Source organism: Oncorhynchus masou, chromosome 1 (genome assembly GCF_036934945.1).
Source record: "Oncorhynchus masou masou isolate Uvic2021 chromosome 1, UVic_Omas_1.1, whole genome shotgun sequence".
In the NCBI taxonomy this organism is placed as follows: domain Eukaryota; kingdom Metazoa; phylum Chordata; class Actinopteri; order Salmoniformes; family Salmonidae; genus Oncorhynchus; species Oncorhynchus masou.
This window is the reverse complement of record NC_088212.1, coordinates 22,370,496-22,384,369: the sequence shown is the minus strand read 5'-3', so window position 1 is coordinate 22,384,369 and position 13,874 is coordinate 22,370,496. Positions and strand designations below refer to the sequence as shown.

The 13,874-nt window shown below is 43.2% G+C and overlaps 1 protein-coding gene across 1 annotated transcript in view; it reads right to left on the bottom strand.

Annotated features, from left to right (window-relative positions):
* Window positions 1-13,680, bottom strand: part of LOC135538778 (spermatid perinuclear RNA-binding protein-like) — a 28,849-nt gene extending 15,169 nt beyond the window's left edge. The window contains exons 1-7 of the mRNA XM_064964727.1: window positions 13,448-13,680; window positions 13,061-13,226; window positions 12,313-12,457; window positions 8,679-8,764; window positions 5,863-5,958; window positions 5,645-5,756; window positions 5,381-5,478 (exon numbers count right to left, since the gene is read on the bottom strand). Coding sequence (XP_064820799.1) covers window positions 5,381-5,478; window positions 5,645-5,756; window positions 5,863-5,958; window positions 8,679-8,764; window positions 12,313-12,457; window positions 13,061-13,226; window positions 13,448-13,647 — 903 coding nt within the window. The 5' untranslated portion in view covers window positions 13,648-13,680. The remainder of the gene's footprint in view (window positions 1-5,380; window positions 5,479-5,644; window positions 5,757-5,862; window positions 5,959-8,678; window positions 8,765-12,312; window positions 12,458-13,060; window positions 13,227-13,447) is intronic.
* Window positions 13,681-13,874: the final 194 nt, after the last annotated feature.

Below are 13,874 nucleotides of genomic sequence, written 5' to 3'. Positions count from 1 at the left end.
CTCCTCATGGCCAGGCAGTGTATATATATATAAAAATAGTCACTCAAATCTAAAACCGACAGTAATGTACATCGTACCAGCTCCTTTGTGGCCTCAAAAGAAAAAACAGCCTTATGCCGGTAATAAAATACTATTTTCAGCTTGAAAATATATCAAATTCTCTCCATGCACATTGAAGCTCAGCTCATCATCAACCCACACACCAAAATATTTGTACACTTTAACTTGCTCTATAGTATGTCCAGTCAATGTAGCAATGACATGATTTGTGACATGACTGGCATTTGAAAATACCATGCATTTTGTTTTAACCCGAATTTAGAATCAGCTTTAAATCATACAGATTCTGTTGTATGATGTTAAATGCTCTTTGGGCATTTTCAAAAGCTAAAGAAACTACTTCCACTTGAATAAAGAACAGTATCATCTGCATAAAAATGAACATCCACTGTTTCAATAAGATCCCCAATGTTGTTGATATACAAAATTAACAACAGTGGGCCCAAAATAGAACCTTGCGGAACACCTGAGCACACCTCTATGGGCTCAGATTTACAACCATCCGCCATTACACATTGTGTACGATTTGATAGGTAATTTATAAACCAATCTAGAGAATGACCAGTAATTCCACAACATTTCAACCTTTGCACTAACACAGCATGGTCCACGGTGTCAAAAGCCTTCGACAAATCAATAAAAACAGACACACAATATAACTTCTTATCAAGAGCACAGTGGATGTCATTTAAAACCTTCAATGTTGCTGAAACAGTGCTGTGGCCAAACGTAAAACCTGAATGCATTCCATTTAAGATATTGTTTTCTTGGAAGTAGACCTTAAGCTGCCTACGAACTAAGGACTCTAGTACCTTTGACAGTACAGACAATTTTAATATGTATGGGTTGATAGTTGTCAAGTAGCGAAGGATGTCCACCTTTCAGGAGAGCCAGTACAAAAGCAGATTTCCATAACTTGGGGATTTCCTTAACATCAAGCATGAAGTTAAAAATACATGTTAAGCGGGGAGGCAATGATGTCTGCAGCTCAGTGTAGGAGGCGGGGTCTAGTTCATCAGGACCAGGGGATTTTTTAAAATCAATTTCTTTCAGGGCTTTACACACTTCTGAAACAGAAAATAATGGAAAGGAGAACCTGGTGAAGGAGTGCACAGGGGTGTCCTTTGACCTTCTCAAATAAACTGCCTGCATCTAAAAAATGCTGATTCAAGGCTTTCAGAATGGAGGTTCTCTCAGTTACAATCTGTGTATGGACCAACAATTGTTTGGGAAGCTATGTATTGTTTTTGCACTCCAAACCCTTCACTACTTCCCAAAATTTGGATGGATTATTTAAATTTTGTGAAGTAGATTTCAGGTAGTGGTCTGCTTTCAATTTGTGGTCACTGAACAGTCTCAATATACAGTAGAAGTCAGCATGCACTTACCGGTAGGGTGGAGTCATTAACCTCTTGAAACTCTGGGGGCGCCATTTCATTTTTGGATGAAAAACGTTCCCGTTTTAAACAAGATATTTTGTCACAAAAAGATGCTCAACTATGCATATAATTGATAGCTTTGGAAAGAAAACACTCTGAATTTTCCAGAACTGCAAAGATATTGTCTGTGAGTGCCCTAGAACAGGAGCTACAGGCAAAACCAAGATGAAACGGCAACCAGGAAATGAGCAGGATTTTTGAGGCTCTGTTTTCCATTGTCTCCTTATATGGCTGTCAATGCGACAGGAATGAGCCTGCCCTATCTATCGTTTCCCCAAGGTGTCTGCAGCATTGTGACGTATTTGTAGGCATATCATTGGAAGATTGACCATAAGAGACTACATTTTCCAGGTGTCCGCCCAGTGTCCTCCGTCGAAATTGATGCGTCATTTTCAGCTGCTGGTATTTTTCCATGGGATTCTGAGGGGAAAGCAGGCTTCCACGAACGGCATATCAATGAAGAGATATGTGAAAAGACACCTTGAGGATTGATTCTAAACAACGTTTGCCATGTTTCGGTCGATATTATGGAGTTAATTTGGAAAAAGTTTGACGTTTTGGTGACTGAATTTTCGGTTCGTTTCGGTAGCCAAATGTGATGTACAAAACGGAGCGATTTCTCCTACACAAAGATTCTTTCAGGAAAAACTGAACATTTGCTATATAACTGAGAGTCTCCTCATTGAAAACATCCGAAGTTCTTCAAAGGTAAATGATTTTATTTATTTGGTTCTGGTTTTTGTGAAAATGTTGCGTGCTAAATGCTACGCAAAATGCTAAGCTAGCTTGCAATACTCTTACACAAATGCTTGATTTGCTATGGTTCAAAAGCATATTTTGAAAATCTGAGATGACAGTGTTGTTAAGAAAAGGCTAAGCTTGAGAGCTAGCACATTCATTTCATTTCATTTGCGATTTTCATGAATAGTTAACGTTGCGTTATGCTAATGAGCTTGAGGCTATTAATAGAATCCCGGATCCGGGATTGCTCGACGCAAGAAGTTAAAACTTGTTTTTCAACCACTCCACAAATTTCTTGTTAACAAAACTATAGTTTTGGCAAGTTGGTTAGGACATCTACTTCGTGCATGACAAGTCATTTATCCAACAATTGTTTACAGACAGATTATTTCACTGTATCACAATTCCAGTGGGTCAGAAGTTTACATATACCAAGTTGACTGTGCCTTTAAACAGCTTAGAAAATTAGATAAAAAGATGCCATAGCTTTAGAAGCTTCTGATAGGCTAATTGATGTCAATTGGAGGTGTACCTGTGGATGTATTTCAAGGCCTACCTTCAAACTCATTGCCTCTGATTGACAAGATGGGAAAATCAAACGAAAAATCAGCCAAGACCTCAGGAAAAAAAAATTGAGACTTCCACAAGTTTGGTTCATCCAAAACACCTGAAGGTACCACATTCATCTGTACAAACAATAGTATGCAAGTATAAACACCATGGGACCACGCCGCCACCATACCGCTCAGGAAGGAGACACATTCTATATCCACAGTAAAAAGAGTCCTATATCGACATAACCTGAAAGGCCGCTCAGCAAGGAAGAAACCACTGCTCCAAAACTGCCATAAAAAAGCCAGACTACAGTTTAACTGCACATTGGGACAAAGATTGTACTTTTTGGAGAAATGTCCTCTGGTCTGATGAAACAAAAATATAATTGTTTGGCAATAATGACCATCATTATGTTTGGAGGAAAAAGGGGGAGGCTTACAAGCCGAAGAACGCCATCCAGACCGTGAAGCACAGGGGGTGGCAGCAACATGTTGTGAGGGTGCTTTGCTGCAGGAGGGACTGGTGCACTTCACAAAATAGATGGCATCATGAGGAAAGAAAATGTCTTGAGATGTTGCTTCAATATATCCACATCAGTCAGGATGTTAAAGCTTGGTCGCAAATGGATCTTCCAAATGGACAATGACCCCAAGCATCCTTCCAAAGTTGTTTCAAAATGGTTTAAGGACAACAAAGTCAAGGTATTGGAGTGGCCATCACAAAGCCCTGACCTCAATCCTATAGAACATTTGTGGACAGGACTGAAAAAGCATGTGCGAGCAAGGAGGCCTACAAACCTGACTCAGTTACACCAGCTCTGTCAGAAGGAACGGGCCAAAATTCACCCAACTTATTGTGGGAAGCTTGTGGAAGGCCACCTGAAACATTTGACCCAAGTTAAACAATTTAAAAAGGCAATTCTACCAAATACTAATTGAGTGTATGCAAACTTCTGACCCACTGGGAATGTGATGAAAGAAAAGCTGAAAATCTTTCTCTACTATTATTCTGACATTTCACATTCTTAAAATAAAGTGGTGATCCTGACCTAGGACAGGGAATTTTTACAAGGATTAAATATCAGGAATTGTGAAAAACTGAGTTTAAATGTTTTTGGCTAAGGTGTATGTAAACTTCCAACTTCAACTGTATACACAGTACTTCAATAAATTTTGAACTGGTACCAGGGACCTTCAGGCGAGTCGTGAGGCCTGTGGGTGTCTCACCTTTACACAGAGGGGGGGATTTTTATTAAGGTCAATGTCCTTAAGTGATTTTTGGGCATTGGATAGAATCTTTACATTGGGAGCAGATTCACACTCACAAAAACCTCGACTTACTGCATAGTGCAAGGACGAACAGATTTCCTCCTGCCTGGAGTGAGAAATGGAGAGATCCTCACCTCCCTATACCATCACATTGCATTCTGCTCAGGGCAGTCTAGAAGTGTTTCATGTAGTAAGCAGCACAAAGCACTGCTGGCGTGCTGGGAGTGCTTTCCCACGCTCATTAGTGGACTAATCGTCAGTCTCCTCAGCTCCAAATGGCTGTTGAGGTCGAGTCTGAAGTACTGCAGCAGCACTGATCTAACTATAGACCTGGACTGGGCCTCTGGAGTGGCCGTAGCAGGCTTTAAATTAACCTCATCATCCAATCAACGCTAGGGGGAAGGTAACAATGAGGAGAGCAGTGTCATTTATTTCCTGATGTACAGTTGAAGTCAGAAGTTAACATACACATTAGCCAAATACATTTAAACTCAGTTCTTTTTATTGCGGTTTTGGAGCAGTGGCTTCTTCCTTGCTGAGCGGCCTTTCAGATTGTGTCGATATAGGACTCTTTTTTTAATGTGGATATATATACTTTTGTACCCATTTCCTCCAGCATCTTCACAATGTCCTTCACTGTTGTTCTGGGATGGATTTGCACTTTTCGCAACAAAGTACGTTCATCTCTAGGAGACAGAACGCGTCTACTTCCTGAGCGGTATGACGGCGGAGTGGCCCCATGGTGTTTATACATGCGTACTATTGTTTGTACAGATGAACGTGGTACCTTCAGGCATTTGGAAATTGCTCCCAAGGATGAACCAGACTTGTGGATGTCTACAATTTTTTCCCAAGGTCTTGGCTGATTTCTTTTGATTTTCCCATCATGTCAAGCAAAGACGCACTGAGTTTGAAGGGAGGCCTTGAAATACATCCACAGGTACACCTCCAATTGACTGAAATGATGTCAATTAGCCTATCAGAAGCTTCTAAAAGCCATGACATAATTTTCTGATATTTTCCAAGCTGTTTAAAGGCAGTCAACTTAGTGTATGTAAACTTCTGACCCACTGGAATTGTGATACAGTTAATTATAAGTGAAATAATCTGTCTGTAAACAACTGCTGGAAATATTACTTGTGTCATGCACAAAGTAGATGACCTAACAGACTTGCCAAAACAATGGTTTGTTAACAAGAAATTTGTGGTGGTTGAAAAATTAGTTAAGGACTCCAACCTAAGTGTATGTAAACTTCCGACTTCAACTGTATACAGCTCTGACTTTACAGTATTGTAGATGTATTGTTAGGGTCTCACCTGGGCGTTTTGAGTGATAGCCTCAGCCTGTTGGCCAGTGATCACTGACAAGGTGTCTGTTGGCTCTCTCTCACAGGGGTCGTGAACTCCCGGCCCATCTGGAACAGCAGTCAAAATCAACATTCAAAAAGCTTCTTACATTGTATGGGCTTACTGGGCTAGTGAACAGGCATGTAATATTTTTATTTAACCGGAAAGTCCCAGTTAAATGCAGACCTCTTTCCTAGGAAGGCCTGGATATAAAACCTATTCCCTGTGGCTAACCTGGGAGGAGGATCCCTGAGGCAATGCACTCCATGACCCTGCACAGGGCCTCTCCGGGCCCCAGGGGCCGGTTACAGGTGGCAATGGCTTTCTCACAGATCAGCTCCATGGGCTGTGGTGGGGGGGGTGAGAGAACAGATCAGCTCCATGGGCTGTGGTGGTGGGACCAAAGATACATGATGTACTCTGTCACACACACACCTCCCTGGACCACTTACCCATCCTTTGAGAGGCTCCCACACAATTAGTCTGTTGCACATGTCTCTGAGAATACGCATGACGATGACACACGACTTCAGATCTGTCACTCTGGACTACATGGGGGACAGACAAGACAATGTAAACAAACTCTATATACCTTCAAAGTCCAGTGATGCTAAAAACAACATGTACAGTCTACCAAAAGAATTACTCAATCCTTCAGTCATACAATGGATATTAGGGGAGAGTGGGGTAAGTTGAGCCAAAGGGGTAAATTGAGCCAGTCTTGTTTGTAGGAAACCATACAGAAAATTAGTAATCTGACCAAATATTTAAGAAGAGGTCATCATTTCATGGAGTGAGAAGGAAGAGTACGCATGGAAAAACCTAGTTTGGTTAAGCAAGTTAGATTCCCAATAATTATTTTCACCAAGTCAAATTAAATTGTGTTAGCGTTTTCATGATGCTTGCATCTTCAAAATTGCATTTATATTCTTGTTCAGTGTAGATTGATCGCTATAAGCTACAATAAAAAGTGCATTCTTGTAGCTGTGTGGGCTAATATACAAGGGCAGCAGGTAGCCTAGTGGTTAGAGCGTTGGGCCGAAGGTAAAAAGGTACAAATCTGTGGTTCTGCTCCTGAGCACTGTTCCCCGGGCGCTGAAGAAATGGATGTCGATTAAGGCAGCCTCACACACCTCTCTGATTCAGAGGGGTTGGGTTCAAATGCGGAAGACACATTTCAGTTGAATACATTCAGTTGGACAACTTTCCTTTCCCTATAGTATAAATGTTTGCCTTGGGGTAAAAGTTGAGCAAATGGCAAATTGAAGTGTTTTCTTCCGAGGCGTAAACTTTTTTTGCCACATCACTGGGATATGAGGTAATAACAGGGCCTGGCCTATGTTAAGTGTAAGTGTTAAGTCTTACAATTATTAAAATTGACAAAAATGCAATTGTGACTGTGTTGAATTGTGTTTGGGAAATAAAGATGGACATGGTTGTAAAAAGGTAACATTAATATTTCACTCAGCACAGAAATTTGTAGGTGGTTTAAACTTTCCCCATATCTGGGGTAAGTGGTGCCTAGAGACCACTTTTTGGACAAGCATGTTTTACAAACTATAATGTTTACATTCATTCTGATTATTTCCAGGGATACAAACATCCTAAAATATATGCAAATATATACACTGCTCAAAAAATAAAGGGAACACTTAAGCAGCACAATGTAACTCCAAGTCAATCACACTTCTGTGAAATCAAACTGTCCACTTAGGAAACAACACTGATTGACAATAAATTTCACATGCTGTTGTGCAAATGGAAGACAACAGGTGGAAATTAGCAAGACACCCTCAATAAAGGAGTGGTTCTGCAGGTGGGGACCACAGACCACTTCTCAGTTCCTATGCTTCCTGGCTGATGTTTTGGTCACTTTTGAATGCTGGCGGTGCTGTCATTCTAGTGGTAGCATGAGACGGAGTCTACAACCCACACAAGTGGCTCAGGTAGTGCAGCTCATCCAGGATGGCACATCGATGCGAGCTGAGGCAAGAAGGTTTGCTGTGTCTGTCAGCGTAGTGTCCAGAGCATGGAGGCGCTACCAGGAGACAGGCCAGTACATCAGGAGACGTGGAGGAGGCCGTAAGGAGGGCAACAACCCAGCAGCAGGACCGCTACCTCTGCCTTTGTGCCAGGAGGAGCAGGAGGAGCACTGCCAGAGCCCTGCAAAATGACCTCCAGCAGGCCACAAATGTGCATGTGTCTGCTCAAACGGTCAGAAAAAGACTCCATGAGGGTGGTATGAGGGCCCAACGTCCACAGGTGGGGGTTGTGCTTACAGCCCAACACTGTGCAGGACGTTTGGCATTTGCCAGAGAACACCAAGATTGGCAAATTCGCCACTGGCGCCCTGTGCTCTTCACAGATGAAAGCAGGTTCACACTGAGCACATGTGACAGATGTGACAGAGTCTGGAGACGCCGTGGAGAACTTTCTGCTGCCTGCATCATCCTCCAGCATGACCGATTTGGTGGTGGGTCAGTCATGGGGTGGGGTGGCATTTCTTTGGGGGGCCGCACAGCCCTCCATGTGCTCACCAGAGGTACCCTGACTGCCATTAGGTACCGAGATGAGATCCTCAGACCCCTTGTGAGACCATATGCTGGTGCGGTTGGCCCTGGGTTCCTCCTAATGCAAGACAATGCGAGACCTCATGTGGCTGGAGTGTGTCAGCAGTTCCTGCAAGAGGAAGGCATTGATGCTATGGACTGGCCTGCCCGTTCCCCAGACCTGAATCCAATTGAGCACATCTGGGACATTATGTCTCGCTCCATCCACCAACGCCACGTTGCACCACAGACTGTCCAGGAGTTGGCGGATGCTTTAGTCCAGGTCTGGGAGGAGATCCCTCAGGAGACCATCCGCCACCTCATCAGGAGCATGTACAGGCGTTGTAGGGAGGTCATACAGGCACGTGGAGGCCACACAAACACACTACTGAGCCTCATTTTGACTTGTTTTAAGGACATTACATCAAAGTTGGATCTGCCTGTGGTGTGGTTTTCCACTTTTGTTGTCAGCACATTCAACTATGTAAAGAAAAATGTATTTAATAAGAATATTTCATTCAATCACATCTAGGATGTGTTATTTTAAGTGTTTCCTTTTTTTTTGAGCAGTGTATATTTGTTAGAAAGAATCCCTTGACAAAGCATTTCTAAACATAGCCCACTCTCCCCTCAGCCATTTAACGTTCCCTAGCAAACGGTTATATCTGAATGAGATATGAATTGAATATCAAACCATGAAATCAGAACAGATGTCCCACCTGGAACCATTTGGTGTGTCTGAGTTTTGCCAGTGCGGCCTGGCACTGCCGCTCGTCCAGCACCTCAAGGTCCCCCACGCCTTCCTCTGGAGAGAGGGACATGATGAGGACACACATTGTGTTGGCCGAGGGGACCTTCAGAAAGACTGCCACACAGACACGGGCTGCATCTGAAATGGTACCCTATTACCCATGTGGGCGCTGGTCAAAAGTAGAGCACTTTAGGGAATAGGCTGCCATTTAGGATGTATCCACAGACACACAGGCACGTTTAGGGAATAGGCTATCATTTAGGACCGACACACATGCACGTTTAGGGAATAGGCTATCATTTAGGACCGACACACAGGCAAGTAGGGTGGCCGGCTATAAATAGCATCCCACTGATCTGATAGAATGAGTTGAGGGGAAATTTTGAAGTTTGAAAGTTAGATTTTTTTCCCCCTCCTGCACAGAAGCTGACAGAAGTGTTACAGAGCTGTAACATAAGTAAATGTGAGTGCATGCTTCTGCTGTGGCTCTGCCGGATGGACGCTGAAGTCTGGATGCAGATCAGTGGCACTGAGATGGCTTCGCCACCAGAATAGTGTGTTGTCGGTTCAGTGCAGGACAACGAAAATGAGAGCATGGCCACATCTCAGGACACACGACAGACTTTTAGATGAGAAGAATGTAAGGGGATCATGTCTGGAGATTAGTTCTGTAACCATAGGCTGTTTAGAGAAGTAGTTGGAAAGCCTTGGAATTGAAATTGTAAAAATTGAATTTAGTCATAATTCAATTAATTTGTCATGTATTGTAGTAGGATGCCATGCTAGTATTTTCTGTCTTGCAGGTTGATCAGATGTTTATGTTTATTAAAAAGTTTCCACACTGGCTTCCTGTGGGATCAACCGTGTCGTGGCTGGAACGGAGCCGTGGGAGAAAATAAAAAGCGACGGCAGAACATAAACATCAGAGTGAGGACGCCACCCTGGAAAGAAAGTGAAAGCTCTTTTTCTCGGGAGCAACTAGCTAGTGATTACTCTGGGCCGAGCAAACATACTGCACACCACACTAAAGAACTCCGAGCTTAGTAAGAGAACCTCTCCATCTCCCCCCAAATAATTACATGGCAAATTGGCAATGGAATTCACATTCAATTACATCTACTGTATATTGGCCTACAGCTGGAACCACAAATGACACTGGCTATTTCAAAAAGGTACAAAAACTTAGCCCCCACTCCTCACAATCAAATGCCTTTTCGGCAGTAATTATATTAGGTCGTACCTCTTATTTTAGAATTAGTAATTGTACTTTTTGATGGATAATTGACTCCAACCGTTGGGACATATTTTCCTGCAAATATTTATATCAATAAGACTAGTGAAATTGGACAGTAAGAGCCACTTATTTTTAGGTTTTAAATGTTAATTCCTTGCTTGGTTTATTGAGCTGTGGAGAATAGAGGAAGCTGGAAATCAAATTGCTTTTCTGATTTCTTTAAAATGGCGAATTCTTGTTCTAAGATCATTGGCTTTTTAATTTAGTGGCCACACTGGCCATTTCAGATGCATGGCTAGTAGCCATGTGCGGTAGTATACTGTATTTACGGAAGGGTTTGTAAGAGCACTGTGCGTGTGGTTTTGCAGATCTTTGCTGTAGAGTCCATTGTGAAAGCTGAACAGGTTGGAAGAGGTGGAGGACAAACAGACAAGCCAATGAGTGACACAGGCCAGGGTCAACCCGTATCACAACACAGGGTCATTCCATGTCCCACCTCCTAATATTAGACTGAGGGCCTTCATGGTCTGAGCCAGGGGAGATCTGGGAAATAAAATACAGGCATCTGATAAGGATCTTGGCCCAGAGACTGCAAGGACATAAATAGGACAACAGAGGTACTGAATACACACTAAATCTCTGTCCTTTCAGGATTTCTCAGGGATTTTGTGATATTTTCTGCGGAAATGAGATTGTCCAAGAAACCAGGCAAATGGAACCTCATGAGCCCTTCCTATGCTCTCCACCAGCGGCAGGTCATGAAGAAGCCATCAATCATAAGTACCACATTCCAATAACACCAATGAGCTCTCCCACACGTCATCAACTTAGATTTTGATTAGTGACCAAAAACCAAAGAAAATTAATACCACTGACTTTACAACATGAATTTATGGGATGTCATTCTGAGCAAATCAACTGCAACGTTAGAGAGGCCTCAATTATCAATGGGCATAGACCACCAGTCTTCCACAAATGACAAAATATGATGAATATCAGGAGTCAAGAAGGCAGTTTGATACCAGTTTGTCTGTCTTTGGTCAGCTCTGAAATGGACATGGACCAAAATGTCATGGTATACAGTAAACCAGTGAAGAGAAGTACAGTGAACAGAAGGGGGGGGCGCCATGTCTAGGGCTAGACAGAGTGGTTTAAGTGGGATCCCCTTGTACCCGGGCATCCTGCGCTGGGCCTCGTTGCTAGGCGGGCTCCCAGCCCGGAGCTCCCAGGTTTAATAATCCACAGACGCTGGGCTGGAGTGCTGTGGTAAAATACAGACATTTGCACATATACTCCCAAACATTCAATGGAGAGAACTGTTTCAGGGCAATGTGCCTTCCTCAGGGTTGAGGATGCTACGGTAAAGTACCACAACTAGTTGCGAGGCCAGATGGAACTGTGTAAATGTAATCCTAATTTAAATTCTATGGATAGAATAGTCAGTCAATGTTCCGCTCGGGTTATTCCCCAAAACTAGAGGTTACCGGGGGACTTGTGCTGGCATATTGTATTGGTTACTTCTTTGCTTGTGCTGTTTGGATTATTTGGAGGCTCAGGACAAAATCTCTCTCTCCTAGAATTTATCTGCTCCAGTATTACACTTAGCACTCAATGCAATATTTATGCTGCAACGACCTTTTGTACAGAATGCTGAAAACCTTTTTCAGTCTCCCCCAGTGGGGTTGACACAACAATAGGTGTTACATAATGGCTGCTCTTCATGTCTGACTCACCTTTCATTCATTCCCTTTTTAAAAACCACAGCACAAGCACTCCTCTCACTCTCCAGTTTCTCACTAACTGGATGTTGGGCAAGGAAATCAGCATCCTGACTCTCTGATAGACAAGAATGATGAGACAGAACGCTGTGGGAGAAACCTGAGATGGCTCTTTTTACACCTGGCTGTATCCCAAAGAAGATACGCTTCCAGATCTTACTATTGAGACACTTAACAGATTCATGTCCCTCCCGTCCCTCCCCTTTCTCCTGACCACCTCCAACCCCCTCCTGTCCCCTTTTAACGCTCCTCAATCAGCCTCCCTTATCTCTTTTCTCCACACCCCATTCCACCTCTGCTTTGTACTACCCTCATTCCTGCGGTCTCCCTCCTCTTTCCTTTGCTCCCCCTCCTCTCCCTCCCTCAACTCTGCCTCGCTCATTTAAGGAGAAGACCACAACGGAAATAAGGGTTAAGGTTTTACTGTGTACATCTTTAAGGAATTCAAGATATGAATGTATGATTTTATCAGACAATTAAAACATAAAACTGTTTCAGCTGGAGACAACATAATTACTTTTAAACTCTATTAAAAGGTTAAATAAGAGAAAAAACATCTCATGGCAAGAACAAACAGAAGGGGTAAATACCTTCCTCTGTGGCAGTGTGTTTTTCTCTCATGGCCAGAGAGGACAGGGTAATCTTCAGGGTGAATTTGGGGTTGTTGGTGTTGACCACCTGGATGGCTGACTCCGACACACTCGGCCGCACCTCATACTTGTCCTCGGTCAGCGTCTGAAAGGGCAACCAACCAGGGTTGAGGCAGATCATAAGCCAGCTGTGGTACGTCCAACATCACACACACAATTATATTACTAAAGTTTCAACTTTACAGGCAACATACTAAGAAACTTCCAATTCAAATTTCTATGCATGGCATCTTATTTTTGTAGTGATTATGTTCAAAGGGAGAAAGATTCAGGTATATTATCTAGTCTAGTTCCTGCTAGTTCCTTTGAAGAATGCATCGTCGCTCTACTTCTGTGACAACCTCTCTCCACCCCCTGTGCTGTGAAGCTAGGTGCTAATGGAATCGTCCCTTGATGATAACCTTCACAGCAGGCTGGAGCGGTATTTAACTGGCTGACGAGGAGACCATGTACAGTACAGTAGTCAGCTCTGCAATGCACTAGAGACTGCAGTTGTGGATGTTGTTAGGTCTGCACTATATTACAGAAAGCAATGGTGGTAGGCTCAGATCTGCACTGCCCGACCTAAAGTACTGGTATTCGAAACTCATATTGGAAAATTGTACATTCTTAGGATAATGTGCCATCCCATCCATTTTAAAATGTTACAGTTAGTTTGCTCATGTAAAATGCTTGAGTGGAAACAGACCAGTAGTTGCACTGGCAGGTTGGTGCTGATAGTGTACAGCAGTAGTTTGGTGGGTTTGTCTCTGCACATCAGGACCAGCTCCAAGTCCATGTCTCCTTTAACCAGGAGGCCTTTAGCCACAAGACCAACACGCATAACCCCACATAGGATCGAAGCATTCTGGGGCCTGGTGAGGATAGAGCAGAGCAGTAAATCAGCCACATAACACTAGTTTCTAAGGATGTCATTTTTTACAAAAAATGTTTTGCTTTCAGACGCTCAAAATTAAATTGATGTAGCCCACACATTTTCACCAGAACATAAGTGGCAGTAACTGTATAAGTGCCTTGTAAAAACCTACCATGTAGAGCGTCTCAAGCTTTTGCAACATGGGAGAAGAAGACTCACTTTGTGGTGCTGCGGCTGCCGGTAGAGTCTTCAACATCCTTGGGGTCGCTGGTGGTGGGGGTCGGGACCTTGCTTTGGGAGGTGTTGAGGTTGTCCATCCAGTCTGATACCTGCTTGAGGGCACATTCCACGGTGGACACCAGCTTCTGGACAGCCTCCAGCTCCTCTGGCGAAGGGTAGATGTTGGCGTGCTTTGCCATGACGTGGCGGTCGTCATTGGCAAACAATCGGATGGACCTCTGAGAGGAAGAAAGAACAAAGTATTTGAGAACATGATCCTTTGTAAAAACGTCTGAAGAAAAACTCCAAATGACTTTGCCAATTACAGTTAGGTGTTTGTTTGCTGAGCCAGACAAGCCATCTTACACTGCATATACTTGACAGTATCACCTCCGAGCAACAGGTGCTGCAGCATATTTCCATTTGT